At 45.6% G+C, this 17,684-nt stretch overlaps 1 protein-coding gene across 2 annotated transcripts in view; it reads left to right on the top strand.

Annotated features, from left to right (window-relative positions):
- Nucleotides 1–17,684, top strand: part of COL4A6 (collagen type IV alpha 6 chain) — a 907,271-nt gene that overhangs the window by 685,558 nt on the left and 204,029 nt on the right. For both annotated transcript variants that reach the window (XM_078688783.1, XM_078688784.1), the window contains one exon: nt 17,465–17,608. In XM_078688783.1, coding sequence (XP_078544909.1) covers nt 17,465–17,608 — 144 coding nt within the window. The remainder of the gene's footprint in view (nt 1–17,464; nt 17,609–17,684) is intronic.

The raw sequence follows: 17,684 nt of genomic DNA, 5'->3' as shown, positions 1-17,684 counted from the left end.
AAAATGGACCTATTTCTTGCGAACTATCAAATAATGGCCTATAAGAAAATAATTTCCATTCCACAGCATGCAAGGAGGGCAAGACTGAGGCTCGAGTTGGGCCTGGCAAGTGCAGACCTTCACTGCTGAGGTGATTTAATGACATTTTACATCCACACCCTGCGCGCCTCAGGTCAATCTCTGAAAGAACAACTTCAATTTATATGTATGTACGAACTCTCCCCCTGGTACAGACAGCTGCATTTGGCTATTTCCACATTGAAGATTGAGACCACAAACGTCTCTAATCCAGCTATTCCTCTGTCAACGTGGAAAAAAAGCCATAAAATGGCATGTGTCATTTGAGAGAGACATTGCTCTGCTTTCTAAAAACCCACTCTTTACAGCCCTGGATGCCTCGTACTTCAAAGGGAAACATCAACCATATTTCAACTACTTCCTGCAACCACAGACTCGCAATAAAATTATCTATATGAAGCTTCCAATTTAATAATTTATTATTATTTTATTATATTATTATTATATATATTATTATTATATAATATATAAAAAAAAACTAAAAAAAAATCCAATCTACGATTTTAATCCGCTTGGGCTGAGAGGAATGGACAGCTAACGTGTAGGCTTTGTAATTACCCAGATGAGTCTTGGCTTCACCTTCTATGCTGCTCACGACCGTCGTCGGCTACTGTTCCCAGGCTATCGGAACAAGCTGCTGAGGCATTGCAGGGAAGCATCTGACGTGTGTTTTAGCAACAACTCCGCTCAAGTTCTTGCAAGGGCTGGGAAGTTTATTAACATTATTTTAACAACATTGCACACAGCTCAGCACTAAGACACAGCTAAAGAACATGAGACGGTGTCCAGGGGGTCAAATCGGATCACCTTGCAGGGGCCAACAACACATTTACAGAGATAGCTCACTAAGAGGTGTTGAAACATTCTCAAGTCCCTTTCTATATTGCCACTGTACAAAAGGACTTTGCTGAAAGTCAGGTACTGGCAGCTGCAACAAACACTGGAACATTCTGACATTGCCTTTTACACTTCACACTTTTCTTCTGGCTCTAAATGGTTACATTTGGCATTCTTGCCATTAACCAGAAATGCTGCTTGGGAATTGTCATTTATCTTGACTGCTTGCTTTTACAATGTGCTTTTAAAACATTTATTGATGAGATGTTTGTATGTTACGGTTTTAATTAACTGTATAATAAAGAGATATAAAACCCAACACAGGTCTCCCCCTCAAAAAAAACATACAATGTAGAAGACTGAACAAGGTCACTGCCATGAACTGGATGGCTGCCTTGGTCTCATTCTCGGCTGGTAACAACACCACTCACCCCCCACGGCAGAAGGCTTCCGCAACTGGATTACTAACGCCCCGGACATTGTACCTCCAGTCAAAAGTTGTGACATTAAAAGAGCTAAGCCCTCAGCTCTGTGGTTCTCAGAAGAGCTCATGGCTCTCAGGCGCCTATGCCGCAGATAAAAACAGAGATGTCGTGCAAGTTCTTGCCTTCGGGGAAAAAGCCAAGCAGAAATCTCGCCATCTTCCAGGCCAAATCTCAGTATTTCACTGATAAGATAGTGTCTGCTGACAATTCCTCCAGCATGCTGTTCAACTTCATCAAGGAGATTGCTGAGCCCCTGGGATCAAAGCTCCTGAACCCCTTCCAAGACTTCTGTGATAAAATAGCACTCTACTTTCAGGAGAAAGTCCTTAAAATCTTTCACGAGTTCTCCTTGACCGAAAAAATTGTCCCCGTCGCAGAGGCAGCCGAAGGGGAAAACGCAGGCAGGCTTTTGAGATGCTTGCATTGATCCCTGCATGCGGTCTACGCTCAGACTTGCTCCCAACCCAATAGCTAACTTCCTGTGCAAGGTCATACTTTTGTCCGGGCAATATCTGGAAGGAAGCTATTGTCTCACCGCTCCTTAAGAAACCCACGCCGATCCCTCACAGTTGAAGAATTTTCGGCCTGTCTCTCTCCTCCCTGCCCCTGCTCTGTCGTCCTTTCCTCCTACACCCAGTTCCTCGTATCAAGGAACTCTTACTAGGCCTTAAGTCGGGAGCTCGCATTGATCCCTGCATGCGGTCTACGCTCAGACTTGCTCCCAACCCAATAGCTAACTTCCTGTGCAAGGTCATACTTTTGTCTGGGCAATATCTGGAAGGAAGCTATTGTCTCACCACTCCTTAAGAAATCCAACGCCGATCACTCAGAGTTGAAGAATTTTCCGCCTGTCTCCCTCCTCCCTGCCCCTGCCAAGATTCTTGAAAAATTCATTAATGTTGAGCATATGAAACATATCTCATGACGTACTTGATAGCTCTCAGAACGGTTTTCGGGCAGGTCATAGCACAGAATCCTCCTTGATAGCAGCCTCTGACTGTATCTGCATGCAGGTTGACCAAGGCGAATCTGGGGTGTTGATTCTGTTCGACCTCTCAGCTGCATTCAATACCATCTCCCCAGCTCACATGATTAAGCGACTGTGGAAAGCAGGAGTCACCGGGAGGGCCCTGCAGCTCCTTCACTCATTTATGAATGGTAGAACCAATGTCGTCAGCTGTAGCGGTTTCAAAGCCTAGGCCTTTGGCTTTCTGTTTGGGGTCCTCCAGGGCTCCTCGCTCAGCCCCACCCTTTTTAATCTTTATGTGACCCCCCTGGCTACATTGGTAAGATCATTCGGTTTTCAGGTGCTCTCCTATGCGGATGACTGACAAATCATAATTTCCTTCTCTAATGATTTGCAATCAGTTGCCCAAAAGTTCAATAAGTGTATGTTCAGCATCATATGCTGGCTGAAGGACAACTCATTAAAAATCAATACGGACAAAACCGAGGTTCTGGTCTTTGGCCCTCGAACCCCTATTTAGTCAGCTGCCTGGTGGCCCGCAGACTGCGGTCCCCTTCCTGTTCCATTCAAAATGGCAAAAAATCTGGGTGTCCTCTTTGATGAGGGCCTGTCTTTTTACGCCCAGGTGAACCGAAAAGTCAGTACCTGCTTTTACAGCCTCAAAATTTTGAAGAAAGTTTTGCCGTATATCCCTTCGGAGCTATATCTGCCCACCATCATTGCACTAGTCACGTCCCGGTTCGACTACTGCAATGCTCTGTACCTTAAGATGAGCACAGGTTCCCTGAACAAACTCCAGGTGGTGCAAAACGCTGCGGCAAGGCTGATTCTTAACATCCCGAAACACCAGTCTGCCAGGAAGGAATCAGTGCCTTGCACTGGCTTCCCATCAGGAAGCGCATCTCCTTCAAGGTTTTGAACTTGGTGTACAAAGCTATGCATAGCAAAGGCTCACCACACCTAAAAAACCATGTTTCAGTGGTACACTCCAGGGAGAGCCTTGAGATCTTCCACACTTAAAAAACTTGTTTCTCCCAGATTTCGCAGGTCCAAATAGGATGGTCGCTCATTCTCAGTGGTGGCCGCTAAATTTTGGAACTCACTCTCCCCTTCTATCACCACGGCTGACTCGCTTCCGGTCTTCATGAAACTTCTGAAGACCTGACTCTTTGCCTCCTAGCTGGCTGTTGCTAGTTTTTCTTCTTTTGTGCTCGCCTAGCGCCTTGACACCTTTTGGTTTTTGTGCGCTCTATAAATACTATACGATCCAATCCTAAATGTGTCTTTATGCACAATGCTTTCCTATGGGAGAAAAGGCATGTATAGCATACAGTTATTTGCGTTTGGTTCCTGGGGGTCTGCGTTGGGAATAGGGTCACAGGGGCCAACGGTCCAAAGTACCACCAGCAGTCATTTATTACATGCCCTGGGGAATCCTGTTGCAGAGGTGATGATCGGGTTGCTAGCTGTGTGCGCTATGCCGGTAAGAAGAAGGTGGGCCACTTACAAACAGGCTCCAGAAGGGCACTTACTTAGGCACAAGTCTGGAAGCTCCCAATGGGGGGATCAGGCCACAAGAGTCCTGGGGACAAGGGCGTTCCGTCGGTTCGTCGGTACCCAGGCTGGGGCAGTCGAGTCCAGAGTGGAAATGTTGACTAGGCTCTGTGCACCTTGAAACCTTCTCGTCAGTCTCACCGGTTGAGGGTGCAAAATCAGGACAGCTGGGCCACTCTCAAAGTGGGTCTCGCAGTGCTGATGTCCCTCGATGGCTGTTTAGTCTTGGAGTTGTTGGAGTCTCGACTGGACTTTCACGGTCTCTGCTTGCTGTAAAGGGTCCGATAACCCAGGTATTGGTCCTGTGTGGCTCCTGTTGTCCTCTTACTTGGTGGGGGGACAGATAGGACCTTCAGGAGCACAGTTTACTCTTCCTGGGGGCTGCTGTGTCAGGCTAGCTGGGGAGCAGCAACACAGTAAACCAAACTTTGCGTTTCTGTGCTACTCCAAGGGAGATTGCTTGGTGATTTGCAAAGGCTGCCAATCTCCTGGGATTCTTGGAAGCTGGTCAGCTGCAGGATGAGTGGCTGGGTCACAATTGTCGAGACTTAGTGCAACACGCAGGCCTTGGTGCCAAACGTCCACAGCTGTCTTCAATTCTTGCTTTTTCTTGAGGCTCTCGGTGTCCTTCTCTTCTTGATCCCTCAAATCTGAGGTCCTGGTGGCTGGGGTGTCACCTAAACACTCAATTTAGGGGTGTTAGAAGGAGTGACAGGTAGTGCAAAACTCAAGTGGGGGCGGGACGGGGCAATTAGGGAAATAATAAGAATAAAAAAAGTACCTATACTGCTGCTGATGCTGCCGTATGCCATAGTGCTCCTTGTCACTCCTGCTCATGTCCCAGCAGTCCCTGGGACACTAGTACAGTCTCCACAAGCAGTCCCGGTGCTCCTCTCAATAGCATGAGAGCAGCTTCAGGAATGGTCTGAGTGGCTTGGTTTGCTGCTCAGACAGTGCCTGGGAGTCTGTGCTGTTTCTCCAACCTAGCTGTGCAACACAGCTGGGTTGGAGAAACCTAAGTGTGCATGATGTTTTGGCCAGCCTAAAACAGCCGGCTAAACTGCCATGCACACTTCCACTGCTGCACTACTCCTCCCCTGCTATCATGGCCCCATCCAGACTTGGTGGCTCTAGCAGGGAAATAAAATGGTAACATGTATTATCATTTTATTTTTCCCATTTCTTTGCAGCAGTGGGTCACGCTCCGCCGCCATAGCGGAGACGCCACTGGTGACAGGTAGTGGCCACTGGGCTAAATAATTTAGGATGTCTACCCCCATTATATGACCACTTTCTGTGGGAAGTGGCCATAACCTTGACCCAGAGAGCCTAATTCCACCAAAACTAAGATGGTGGAATATCTAAAGTTGTGCCCATATCAGGTAACCCACCTTAGGGGTGGCACTAGCCTGAGAGGGGGACACGCCTCCTGACTAGATAATTTTCCCACCTGTCTTGGTGCCAAATGGGCCTGGGGCGTTTCCCCTGTCTGGGGAAGCCTTGGGTCGCATAGTAAAGCTGGCAGAGGTCTTTGAAGCCTCCTGCCTTCATTCAAGCCAAAAGTTCTGTCCCAGTCCGTTTCGAGATCCAGAAGTCACTGGAATCATTCCAGAAGTTGCACTTTGTCTTGATCAAAGTTTTTGGGTATGTTAAAGGAAAAACACAAGAAATCTAAACGGGTCACAGTCTCTTCCCAACTCTTACATCGGAAATGGCTGGACCACCTAGGGATGGGGTGAACCACTTGACAGGTTCATTAACCGCATGCGCGCTAGCGGTTTTCCCGCTGCGCGCTGCGTTTAAAAAAAACCCGCGTTACGCGACGAGCTCAGCTCGTCATCCGCGTAGCGCAGGTTACGCCCATGACGAGCTGAGCTCGTCATGAGCGTAGAAGGGGTTAATTGCCAGGGCGGACAAGCTCAGCTGCCTACACCTAGAGGATCACGAGTGGTAGTTACACCTGGAGATGGCACAAGGTCTCATTTGCGAATGGGGAGAACAGTGACTCGATCTGTATGCAACTGCCCTGAATGTTCAGTTTCAGCACAACTGTGTCATGCAGTTTCCAAGGCGTCTCTTGCTCTGAAATGCTTTCCTCCTCGAGTAGAACTCGGGACTCCTGTATGCTCTTCCCCTAATACCACTCTTGTCCTGAGTTCTCAAGAAGATCCAGACCAACCGGGATCAGGGCATCTCAGTGGCCCCCGATTGGCTAAGGAGAGTTTGGTATCCAGAACTCCTTGGCTGTCCTCCAATCTGGAGCAGAATGGCGTCAGTGCAGAGTTGCATGGCACCACCTATCAGCACTACTGAAAAGTTGCAGATCCAGTCTGTTGCCTATAGAATATTCAAAAAGTGAGGAATCTGCAGCTAGAAAGTGTCTCTAACAGAAAAAATATCTGACGTCATACCAAAATGCAGTATAATGATCATCATTAAGTGGCTGTTCCTTTTTGTTGGTGGAGATGCTGCACAGAGATGCCCCACACGCCATATCACGTTTAGAGGCTTGTAAAGAACTCAACTGTAAGACTGGCAATATTTAGATGAGATCTTAACCCAAATTTGTTTCGGAATACATAAATTAGGTTGCTCTTGTGTAGACACATACTAATGTATCAGGAGTCAGGACCTACTGAATGTAATTAAATAAATACAGGATTTAAAGAGAGATAAGACACGCTTACCCACAGTCACTTCAAACCCTTGTAGTGGAGCCAATGGTGCAGCTACTGAGTTAACAAAGCCAAGATGGTAGTAGATACCTTTGGTTAGAAGATCCACAATTATTTACTTATACATGGATGTATTGTGAGAGATCCCTGGAAAGTGTTCTTGTGTTTATTGAATGTTATTGAGGAAAACTGGGCAGCAGGAATGTTTGATTTAAACTTATACATTATAAATGCATCCATCGGTGTATATCACTGCTTAGGTGTTAAACAGAATTAACCTGTAGCTTAATGAGCATTGCTTCAGATACTGCAAGGACACAAGATCATTTTGGCACATGTCGTGTCCTGGGAGAGGTTCATCTCAGCTTTGTATATGAAACGGGGTGGAGATTTGTGACATCTCCCAAACTGTGTCTAATGGGACTAGTACTAATAAGGAAACAAATGAGCTTGCTACAAAATGTGTGCCTCTGAGTTTGGTATTTTGACAGACATGCACTGCCGAGAGCCGAAAATATAGTGTAAGGCTAAAGGGAAGTCACTGGAGGCGTGACCTGAAAATATGGATAACTTCACAAAGTAACATTAGAGATACTGCTTTGTGTAGCGGATATTAGTGAATGGCTTACATCTTTGGCCCATGACAGTTAATAGTTTGGATTTCCCATCCAGTATATTTCTTTCATGTTGGTACCAAGTGACAAGAGCTGACCTATATCTCTTTTACATTGACATTTTATATTACTGTGATGCAGTAGCGGCTGATATCTGGCAGTAGAGGTGAGACGGGGAGGGTGAGGGTGAGGGGGGTTTAAAAAAAAGAAAAGAAAAGAAAAAAAAATCACTTACCTTCCTAGTGGCTTCCTTTCCTCTGTCCTCGTCCTTTTTGGTCTCCGAAACAGCTAGCACCCAGGCTCCCGACTCCCCTGACCAATCACAATGCTGACTTGCAGCAGCGTTGTGATTGATCTGAGCACCGTGGTTTGGCGCTCAGACAGGGATTGGGTGGCTGGGCATGTTCTCCACCCAGGCTCTAAAGCAGTTTGGGTTGAGAACAGCTTCGGCCGGCCCAAGACGGCCTGCAAACTGTAATGCGCACTTAGGAGAGTGCCACAACTCCCCCCCCCAACCCCCCCTCCCCTGCTCTGCACGAAGCGTAGCCCCGCAGCACCTTGCATAGCCAATAATGAAAAATAAAATGGTAATAACATTGTTATTATCATTTTATTATTCCTTTGGGGCGAAGCTCCTGTGCATTAGCAGAGGAACCGCCCCTGATGTTAACTTAGGTATCTTCAATGATAAAGCAACATTGTAGGAAGCTGGCTCTTTATGTGAAATATCAATAATCTGATATACCATGTAAAGAGTCCAGGGGTTTCCTTACTAGTGGACAGAGGCTTGCTATGCAAACCCAAAGAGCTCTATTAAGGAGTAGCGTGGTCGAGCTGCCTTAAGCTTAACACAGAGGAGTGCGGGACATTTGTAAAATACCACAATTATTAATAAATGACAACTTAAGAAGGAGATCCACACCAATTTATAAAATTAGCTAGTATCTTTATATATGTTTAGGCATCAAAGAAAATCATTCAGGTAAGTGCGTTTTCAAATATAAATTCTTTTCACTTTAAAAAGTGGACACTGCAATTTCTGAGATTGGCAATGTTATTCTATGGAAGGAAGAGCACGTTCAGCAAACAGGTATACAGGACCAATTTCCAGGATTTAAGGTGAGTTGTGGGTAAGGTCCAAGGGAGCCCAGTGTGTTTTAATGGGATCGGTCTCTGCGAAAAGAGGCTGCAGAATCTGGCTAGGAAACCAGTCAAGCTGAAGTGGGCTCAGGCCTTGCGATGCTTGGGGACCAAGGGGCACCTTTGGTCTTCTTCTCCAAGGCCCAGGGGCGACGGGTGCAGAGGTGTCTTTAGGTGCCTGTTTTTTCATTACCGGAGCAGTCACAGTAGAGGGGGCATGCGTGCAGAGGCTGCAGGTGACGTCTGGGAGTCCAGGAGGGGTGAACCCACGATGAACCCGAGCTCTGAAGGGCTGGGTAACGTTGTTGGCACCATGGACCCACTTCTACTCAGGTCGGAGGTGACAGGTGCAGTGGTTGCTTCAGGTGTCGGGTTTGGGGGTTTCCGGAGGCCGCAGTCTTTTCTTTGGACTTCCTTCAGAACAGGTCCACTGTTCACGGGAGGTCTTGAGTCTTTTTCAAAAGCAGGCAGTCCTCATAAGTTTCTGGAGTCAACAGCTGCAGGACAATTCGACTTTGGTGCAGTTTTCGGCGAGGGCTGCAGACAGGCTCTCTTTAACCTTCTCTGCTATTGCGGCTCTTCGGTGTCCTCTTTCTTCTTAGGTCATCAGGATCTGCCTTTCTGGTGCCAGGGGCTCCCCTAAATACCGAATTTAGGGGCATTAGACAGAGTGTCAGGTAGTAAGCAATGGGCTACTTAGCTCTAGGGTGACTACAACCTCATATAACTTCTTCCATTGGGAAGTGGGCATAACCCTGACCGAGGTTGGTTAATTCTCTTCAAGACAAGATGGAGGAATCTGAAGAGAGGGGTCCACATCACCTGCTGAATGTGGGCACCCCTCCTAATGTAACTAATTTTCCCGCTTGTGCTCCAACCAAATGTGGAGCAGAACACGGGGGTTGGCAACCTCTCCTATGAGAGAAACCAAAGTCACACCCAAAGGCGGAGGGGCTGCTGTGAAGCTCCCTTGCCTTGGCAGCCTAATCTGCAGATCATCTCATGGGAGGGGTTGGAAAACATCCCCTGCCAGAGCTGGCCTGGTTTCTGGTTCACCGAGAGTGAAGGCCCTCACCCATGGGGGTCAGTAATTTGTCTCTGGTGTTAGGCTGGCTAAAACCTGTCAGTCAGCAGTTGATACGGTTTCAGGTGGCACCTCTGAGGTGCCCTCAGAGTGTATGTATTGACAAATCTGAGGTGCCCTCAGAGTGTATGTATTGACAAATCCAACACTAGAATCAGGGGTTCGTCAATAGGAGATGTTTGTTATCAAACATCCCTATTTTCAGTGAAGCCCTCATATAGTCAGGAAACTCGTTTTCACCTGTGCCCAGCACAGGTTTTATAATGGCTTCCCTGTTCACTTGCACTGACAGTAATCGAACTCTCCAGCACATGGGCATATCTATTCATGCAGGTATGCCCTCTATGAAGCACCCGGCCTTAGGACTGTCAGGCCTGCTGTAGGGATGGCTTACAAATATCATATGCTGTGGTAAGGGACATGGCACACATGGATGTGCGACATGTTGTGTTTTCACGTTTTTCTGCACCGAGACACGCAGCCTTCAATGGCAGGCGTGCATGTGCTTGGTGAGGGGTCCTTTAGTGTGGCACAATTCGTTGCAGCCCTTTGGGACCCTCTTTAGCACCTCAGGCCCTAGGTAGCATGGTTCCATTTACTAGGGACTTATAGAGGGTGCTAAAGCCATTGCCACTCGGTGGAACAGTTGTACAGTTTTGGGAAAGAGCTCTGGCACTGGGGACCTGGTTAGCAGGAACCGAGTTCACTTTCAGTCAAACTCACATCATATACCAGGCAAAAAGTAGGGGTGACCATGTCAAAAAGGGCCCTTCCCTACAGACATATATTGATATGCCATGTGACGCTTTTGCTGATCAGCACACACTAAAATGATAATAATAAAATGTTTATTGTACTGCCTGATCTATGGACAAAGTTATCTTTTTCCTTACTGTTTGTTGCTTATCGTAGTCTTGATTTTAAACACTAAAGATATATATTAAAAATACGAACATTAACATAAGAACATCACCACCTTATCTCCGCTATACTTTAAATGTAGTCCTGATTACAGTAAGGAAATGGATTCTATTACCTCCTGCTTAAAGAGGGAAATATTCTAGAGTTCCTGTAGAAGCTCCTGATATTTGATATCTGCAGTTAGATACTGTAAATGTGAACCTCAAGGAGGGACCCAGAGAAGCTGAATACCAGAGCGTATAACTCTGGAAATCAGACCGCTTAGGCCAAAATAAACAAGCATTGGTATAGCCAATAGGTCTCGCCTTTGGGACCTTATAAGTGTTTAGCCATGCAACACTTGATGTTGTTTAATCAAGGATATTGTGCTGGAGTGCTAAACACTTATAATGTCCTAAAGGTGAGACCTATCGGCTATGCATTGGGGGGGCCTTATAAGTGTTTAGGTAGAGCTATTGACTTTGCCAATGTTTCTAAGCTGTGCAGTAGAGAAGTGTGGCTGCTGTGCAGCATGCTGAAAAGTTGTAATTAAAACGTGTAAGAAGCACTGAGTGATGCTGTGATGTCCTTCTTGAGTGATGCTGTACTGGCCTTGAGTGATGCTGTGGTGGTGCTGACTGATGCTGTGGTGGTGCTGACTGATGCTGTGGTGGTGCTGACTGATGCTGTGGTGATGCTGATTGATGCTTTGGCGCTGCAGAGTGATGCTGTGGTAACATATAGTGATGCTGTTGTGGTGCTGACTGATGCTGTGTTGATGCTGATTGATGCTGTGGTGCTTCAGAGTGATGCTGTGGTAGCATATAGTGATGCTGTGGTGGTGCTGAGTGATGCTGTTGTGGCGCTGAGTGATGCTGTGCTGGCCCTGAGTGATGCTGTGGTGGTGCTGCCTGATGCTGTGATTATGCTGATTGATGCTGTGGTGCTGCAGAGTGATGCTGTGGTAGCCTTTAGTGAGGGTGTGGTGGTACTGAGTGATGCTGTAGTGGCCCTGAGTGATGCTGTGGTGGCCCTGAGCGATGCTGTGGTGGCCCTGAGCGATGCTGTGGTGGTGCTGAGTGAAGCTTTGGTGATGCTGACTGATGCTGTGGTGACGTTGAGTGATCCTGTGCTGGCCCTGAGTGATGCTGTGGTGGCCCTGAGTGATGCTGTGGGGATGCTGACTGATGCTGTGTTGATGCTGATTGATGCTGTGGGGCTTTAGTGTGATGCTGTGGTGTTCCTGAGTGACGCTGTGATGGTGCTGAGTGATGTTGTGGTGAAGGTGAGTGATGCTGTGGTGTCCCGGAGTGATGCTGTGGTGGTGTAGAGTAATGATGTGGTGGTGCTGACTGATGCTGTGGTGGTGCTGAGCGATGCTGTGCTGGCCCTGAGTGATGCTGTGGTGGTGCTGAGTGACGCTGTGGTGGTACTGAGTGACGCTGTGGTGGTACTGAGTGACGCTGTGGTGGTACTGAGTGACGCTGTGGTGGTGCTGAGTGCCGCTGTGGTGGTGCTGAGTGGTGCAGTGGTGGTGCTGAGTGATGCTATTGTGGTGCTGAGTGGTGCTGTGGTGGTGTTGAGTTATCCTGTGGTGTTGCTGAGTGATGCAGTGTTGGCCCTGAGTGATAATATGGTGTCGCTGAGTGATGCTGTGGTGGTGCTGAGTGATGCTGTGGTGACGTAGAGCGATGCTGTGGTGGCCTTGAGCGATATTGTTGTGGGCTTGAGTGACTCTGTGGTGGTGTAGTTGCGCTGATTGATGTTGAGGGGATGCTGATTGATGTTGTGGTGCCCCTGAGTGATGCTGTGGTGGTGCTGTGGTAGTGCTGAGTGGTGCTGTGGTAGTGCTGAGTGGTGCTGTGGTGGTGCTGAGTGGTGCTGTGGTGGTGCTGAGTGGTGCTGTGGTGGTGCTGAGTGGTGCTGTGGTTCTGAGTGATGCTGTGGTGGTGCTGAGTGATGCTTTGGTGGTGCTGAGCGATGCTGTGGTGGTGCTGAGGGTTGTTGTGGTGGTGCTGAGTGATGCAATGGTGGCCCTGAGTGATGCTGTGATGGTGTTGAGTGATGATGGGGTGGTGTTGAGTGATGAAGGGGTGGTGCTGACTGATGCTGTGGTGGTGCTGAGTGATACTGTGGTGGACCTGAGTGATGCTGTGGTGGTGCTGCATGATATGTTTGGGTCCCTGAGTGATGCTGTAAATGTGCTGAGTGATGCTGTGGTGTTTCTGAGTGATCCTGTGGTGTTGCTGAGTGATTCAGTGTTGGCCCTGAGTGATAATGTGGTGTCGCTGAGTGATGCTGTGGTGGTGCTGAGTGATGCTGTTGTGGCCTCGAGCGATATTGTTGTGGTCTTGAGTGACGCTTTGGTGGTGCTGAGTATTGCTGTAGTTGCTCCGATTGATGTCGTGGTGGTGCTGATTGATGTTGTGGTGCCCCTGAGTGATGCTGTGGTGGGGCTGAGTGATAATGTGGTAGCGCATAGTGATGCTGTGGTAGCGCATAGTGATGCTGTGGTGGTACTGAGTAATGCTGTGGTGTTCCTGAGTGATGCTGAAGTGGTGCTGAGTGTGCAAATCATTTGTTAAAATGATTGAAGGTTTTAACACAAACTTTCCTACCGATGTCGGTGCTGTTGCCAAACAGAGATCCAAGGTCACAAAGTTCACTGCGGCAGTGAACTGATTGGGAAAAGGATAAAATGCTTCCCTGGAACTGCTATCAGCACCACCAAGAAAGATGTCGGCCGAACCAGAAAGTGACACAACTGAACAAAAGAGAGAAGACAGACCAAAGCGCTGACCTCTTGCAGTTAGCCCTTACAGACGCTGCCTTCTTGACTGGTTATTTCTGCCAGTCCGCTATAAAATATGAAGTGGTTCAGCCATCTCTAATCAGAACTGAACAGTCCCAAACATACATGCACCATTAGATTTATTTCTCCAAGGTCTATATACACAGTTATAAGTATACCACTACGTAGGCATGTGTCTCACTGAGACTAATCATTCTCTCCATACATTCAAATTCAAATATTTGCCGGTTTCTGTATCACGAAACCGGCGAAGAGTGACGTCAGACGCTAGTGCAACTGCAGACGGAGCAGGGAGGCCGTATACTCACACCCGGACTGGTTCAAATTGAAAAGAGACCAACCCAGGAGGCCCTCCCCTTGAAGGCAATCCTCTATACAAGTCGGATTGAGACCATAACAGAGATCGACTTATATATCAACTACCCCTGTGCATTTTATTAGCTCCAAGACTGAGTACCCGAATTGAAAACGGTGGTTCCGCTGTATGTTGTGTATATGGATTGACACTGAAAAATAAGGCAAATTCTAATACGATAAGAATTGAAGTGGAGGCTGGGCACACCTACTCTTTATATGTTTTTAAATTAAAGTTTATACTGTTACTAAATGCGTGCTGCTTAGGTTAGCACAATGTCCATATTGTGCTGATCAGTAACAAATAATATTGCAAGCGTAACCGCTTGTCCTAATGCGCACTGTTGCACTTCCTGCTGGAATGCTTTTATTTAATGGATAAACATAATTCTGAGCTGGTATAGCATACCATAACATTATTGAATCAACATAATCAGTTCAAAAGCGAATTAACCAATTGAGGATCTCATTGAATAATAGTTTCACATTCAAAATTCATGCATAAACATTTTCTACATTTCTTAACGACGCCCTATGCATTTCGGGCCCCTTGGCCCTTCTTCGGGGGCAGAGTCTGTAAAAAATCAGAAAGAAATACACTCTATTTGATGCAGTTCTAGAGCTGTGAGGGATACACAGTCATATATGCTTAAACATTCATATTACCTGAATACGATAGTGAGTAAACATGCCATTATATCAATAAGAGAATTTTTGTGATTAGGTGACTTAATATATAGTTGGAAGATGGTGAAAAAAGAGATGGTGAAAAGAGAGTCGAAAAATAGTGAAAATAGCATAGGGCGTCGTTAAGAAATGTAGAAAATGTTTATGCATGAATTTTGAATGTGAAACTATTATTCAATGAGATCCTCAATTGGTTAAATCCTATGATTTTTTTCTTTTTGAAAAGAACCAAGTAAAATGGTTAAAAACGAATTCGCTTTTGAACTGATTATGTTGATTCAATAATGTTATGGTATGCTATACCAGCTCAGAATTATGTTTATCCATTAAATAAAAGCATTCCAGCAGGAAGTGCAACAGTGCGCATTAGGACAAGCGGTTACGCTTGCAATATTATAAATTCTAATACGATACCAACACTGAGAAAGGTGGTACATAAAGTTGGTGAACTATACTCACAAGGGAGAATCGACAGGTCCCCAGTGTGTTGCTAAACTAAAGAAACTGTCCTGAAGAAGGTGTTTTTAACTTCAAAAATCGAAACGCTGCGTCGACAAATTGTTTCTTGTTTTATTCTGAATATACAGCACTGTGATACTGGCTTTACATATTGTTCTTGTTTTTATATTGTTTACACATAAAATGTTTATTGAAAATTTTGCATTTAATAAACTTGTATGAAATTACCGTGCAATACTTCGTGACAGTCATATATATGGTGCTTTGATATTTTACTATTTTTCATGAAACTTATGTCAATATTTGAATGTATGGAGAGAATGATTATGCCTACGTAGTGGTGTACTTATAACTGTGTATATAGGCCTTGGAGAAATAAATCTAATGGTGCATGTATGTTTGGGACTGTTCAATTCTGATTCGTAATTCCCCTTGTCCCGGATTGGATAAGTAAGGGACCTCCCTTCTTTTTTATTCTCAGCCATCTCTAAAACAGGTCATTGAAATGCATCAGGATTGGAAATGGTGGCATCCATAGCAAATGTGAGGAGATTGACAGACGTGTTTACTTATACACACACGAAAGCGCTACGTTAATGAAAGAAAATTAACCAACGTTCTTCATTGTAAAATCAATAAACAGTAACCCTAAACGTTTTGAACGCACAAGGCTTAAAAATATTTTAAAAAGCCCTGTTTGATGCAAGGTGGTTATGTTGAAGGAGCCCTGCCCCAAACCTTGAAACGTATTGACAGGAACTCCAGTGATAGCAGTTTCTGTTAATGTTTTATGAATGACTGCCAGATTGGTGGTCATTTATAAATTTAACAGTTGGAACCTATGGCATGGTGATAAAGGAATTTACTCCATCACCCTGGTGGACAACAGCCCAACCGCCAATAGCTAAATAGGGCCTTCTATTAAAAACAAGGGCTAAGTGAATACTGTTAGACTTTGAACCCATGACCAGAAAGTTACACAAGGTGGGAGATTCCAGTTATGGATATTCATGTGCCACGTGCAATCAACCAATCAAAACTTCTATTCGGGCTAAAATAGCACAGATACTTTATATGGCGGCTGCAGCAATATTCCTGGTAAGTTAACTCAGATAGTCAATAAACAAGGGGTAGATACCTCCATGTGTAGTTTGCCAATCAGTGCTTGCAGATCTGGTAAGATAGCTCAGCAGATTAATGCTACCATTCCATATTCTTATCTAAGACAGCATTTTGAATCTTGCTGAAATAAGTAAAGAATTAGGACACCTGCAAGCCTCATGTTTGAAACTAGGAATTGTATCTGTGTTGCTAACTTCACTTAATTTATCCTTTTTTCAAAGATAGTAGTGGGACGGGGCAGTCGATGACCGCAGCGCTCTTTTGCCCAAGTTTCTGTTTTTTCCATGTATTCAATAATTTATGTACACACAAGAGGGGACAATGGGAAAGCAGTGCCTATCATGAGGCAAATAGTTATATTATAGTCACACAAAACGCCTCAAAGCAAATCAAAGACAGTGCCTTGGGATGTCTAAGAACCCACTTCCATCAACCATTCAAGGCAGCTGCAAACTTGGTGTAACTCCTGTGTCACTTCAAAGTCGCAACCCCGATGGCTTGGTTTACACCTGAGCCAATTAGCCTGCGTGATCAGACAAGGCCTGGAAAGGAACACCAGCCTTGTATTTGTGACAGAGAGGGAGTCACTTGATCCTTGGTAAGACGATAGGACGGGAACAATAGGGGACAAGGCAGGGCTGAGAAGGAAGACGAGCGAAGGAGGGGCGCGATATGGGAAGCTTGTGATAAGAGAACCGGCGCCAGATTCAGCCCGGTGACTAACAAGGAGGGAGGGGGAGAAGGGAGGGGATAGTGAGAGGGAGGGAGGAGGAGAAGGGAGGGAGTAGTAAAAGGGATTCACGCACTGTAAGGCTTAATGAGCCATAACAGAACGCCAGATGGTGGCTGTGCGCGTGCACGCGCGCATAACCGCAAGCTTGAGGCCAGCAAAAGCGTGTGGTAGCACTTTTAAAAGTTCACTTACTAAATGTCTCGCAGAGCAGCACATGCGCTGGCTCAAACGAGACCTAAAAAACGGTATTCATCAGACAGCAGTCTACACGCTGTGTGCAATTGTGCCCCTCTGCTAACTTTTTCACCTCAGTGGTATCAGCTCTCAGCAAGACCAGAAACATGGCAAGGAGCTTTTGCATCAGCCTTTTTTTAAGTAGTATTTAATTGTAGAAAACTATATATTCTAAAGTAGAGGCATCTTGAATTCCTCATGTTGAAAGCCTACAGGTATTTCAAAGCCCAATCTGCCTCTATTATTGTGTATGATTATGCGCCCCAAAAATGTAATGATTATAGAAAGAGATGCAGACCAATTTTAGTAGTTGGTGTGGAACTTTCTAGTTGGTACTTACTTCATTGAATGAACTTTAAACTCAGCACCCTATATTTATTTAAGATTGGCGAATCCTCTTCTGTGATATTTATTTGCAGGTGTTGTTTAAAATATTAAATAGCCATGACATTTATTAGAACTACTTTGATTAATAAATTGTCAAATCAAGACTATTTTTTCCATAATGTAACATCATTTTTAGAAATGTGGTGGTAATTGTTAAATGTAGCTAATATTTATAACTTAAAGACTGTGAGTATTGTGCTTTCCTATATATTTTGTCTCTGGTCTCACTTTACTACCCTTGTTGTTTGCCTCTTCTTTCTCAGTCACCCTGTGGTGTATGTAGGTAACACCATTGTAATTTCACAGTTATGTATATACTGTAAAATTTAACTAATCTTGCAGGTGAAAAGGGCTTTCCTGGTGTACTGGGATTCCCTGGAATGCCTGGCCGAGTGGGACCTACAGGACCTGATGGTTTCAAAGGCTTAACAGGTTCTCCTGGACGAGATGGCAGTCCTGGTATGTCCGGCCCCCCAGGGGTTAAAGGTGAGTATTGTAATGCCTTCACATGTACCAGAAAACATAGGGCAATAAGCAGAAGTTTAACGTTTCACTGTTAACC

The sequence above is a fragment of the Lissotriton helveticus genome, chromosome 4_1 (genome assembly GCF_964261635.1).
Source record: "Lissotriton helveticus chromosome 4_1, aLisHel1.1, whole genome shotgun sequence".
In the NCBI taxonomy this organism is placed as follows: domain Eukaryota; kingdom Metazoa; phylum Chordata; class Amphibia; order Caudata; family Salamandridae; genus Lissotriton; species Lissotriton helveticus.
The sequence above is the reverse complement of the archived record's forward strand: the minus strand, read 5'-3'. Positions and strand labels throughout refer to the sequence as shown.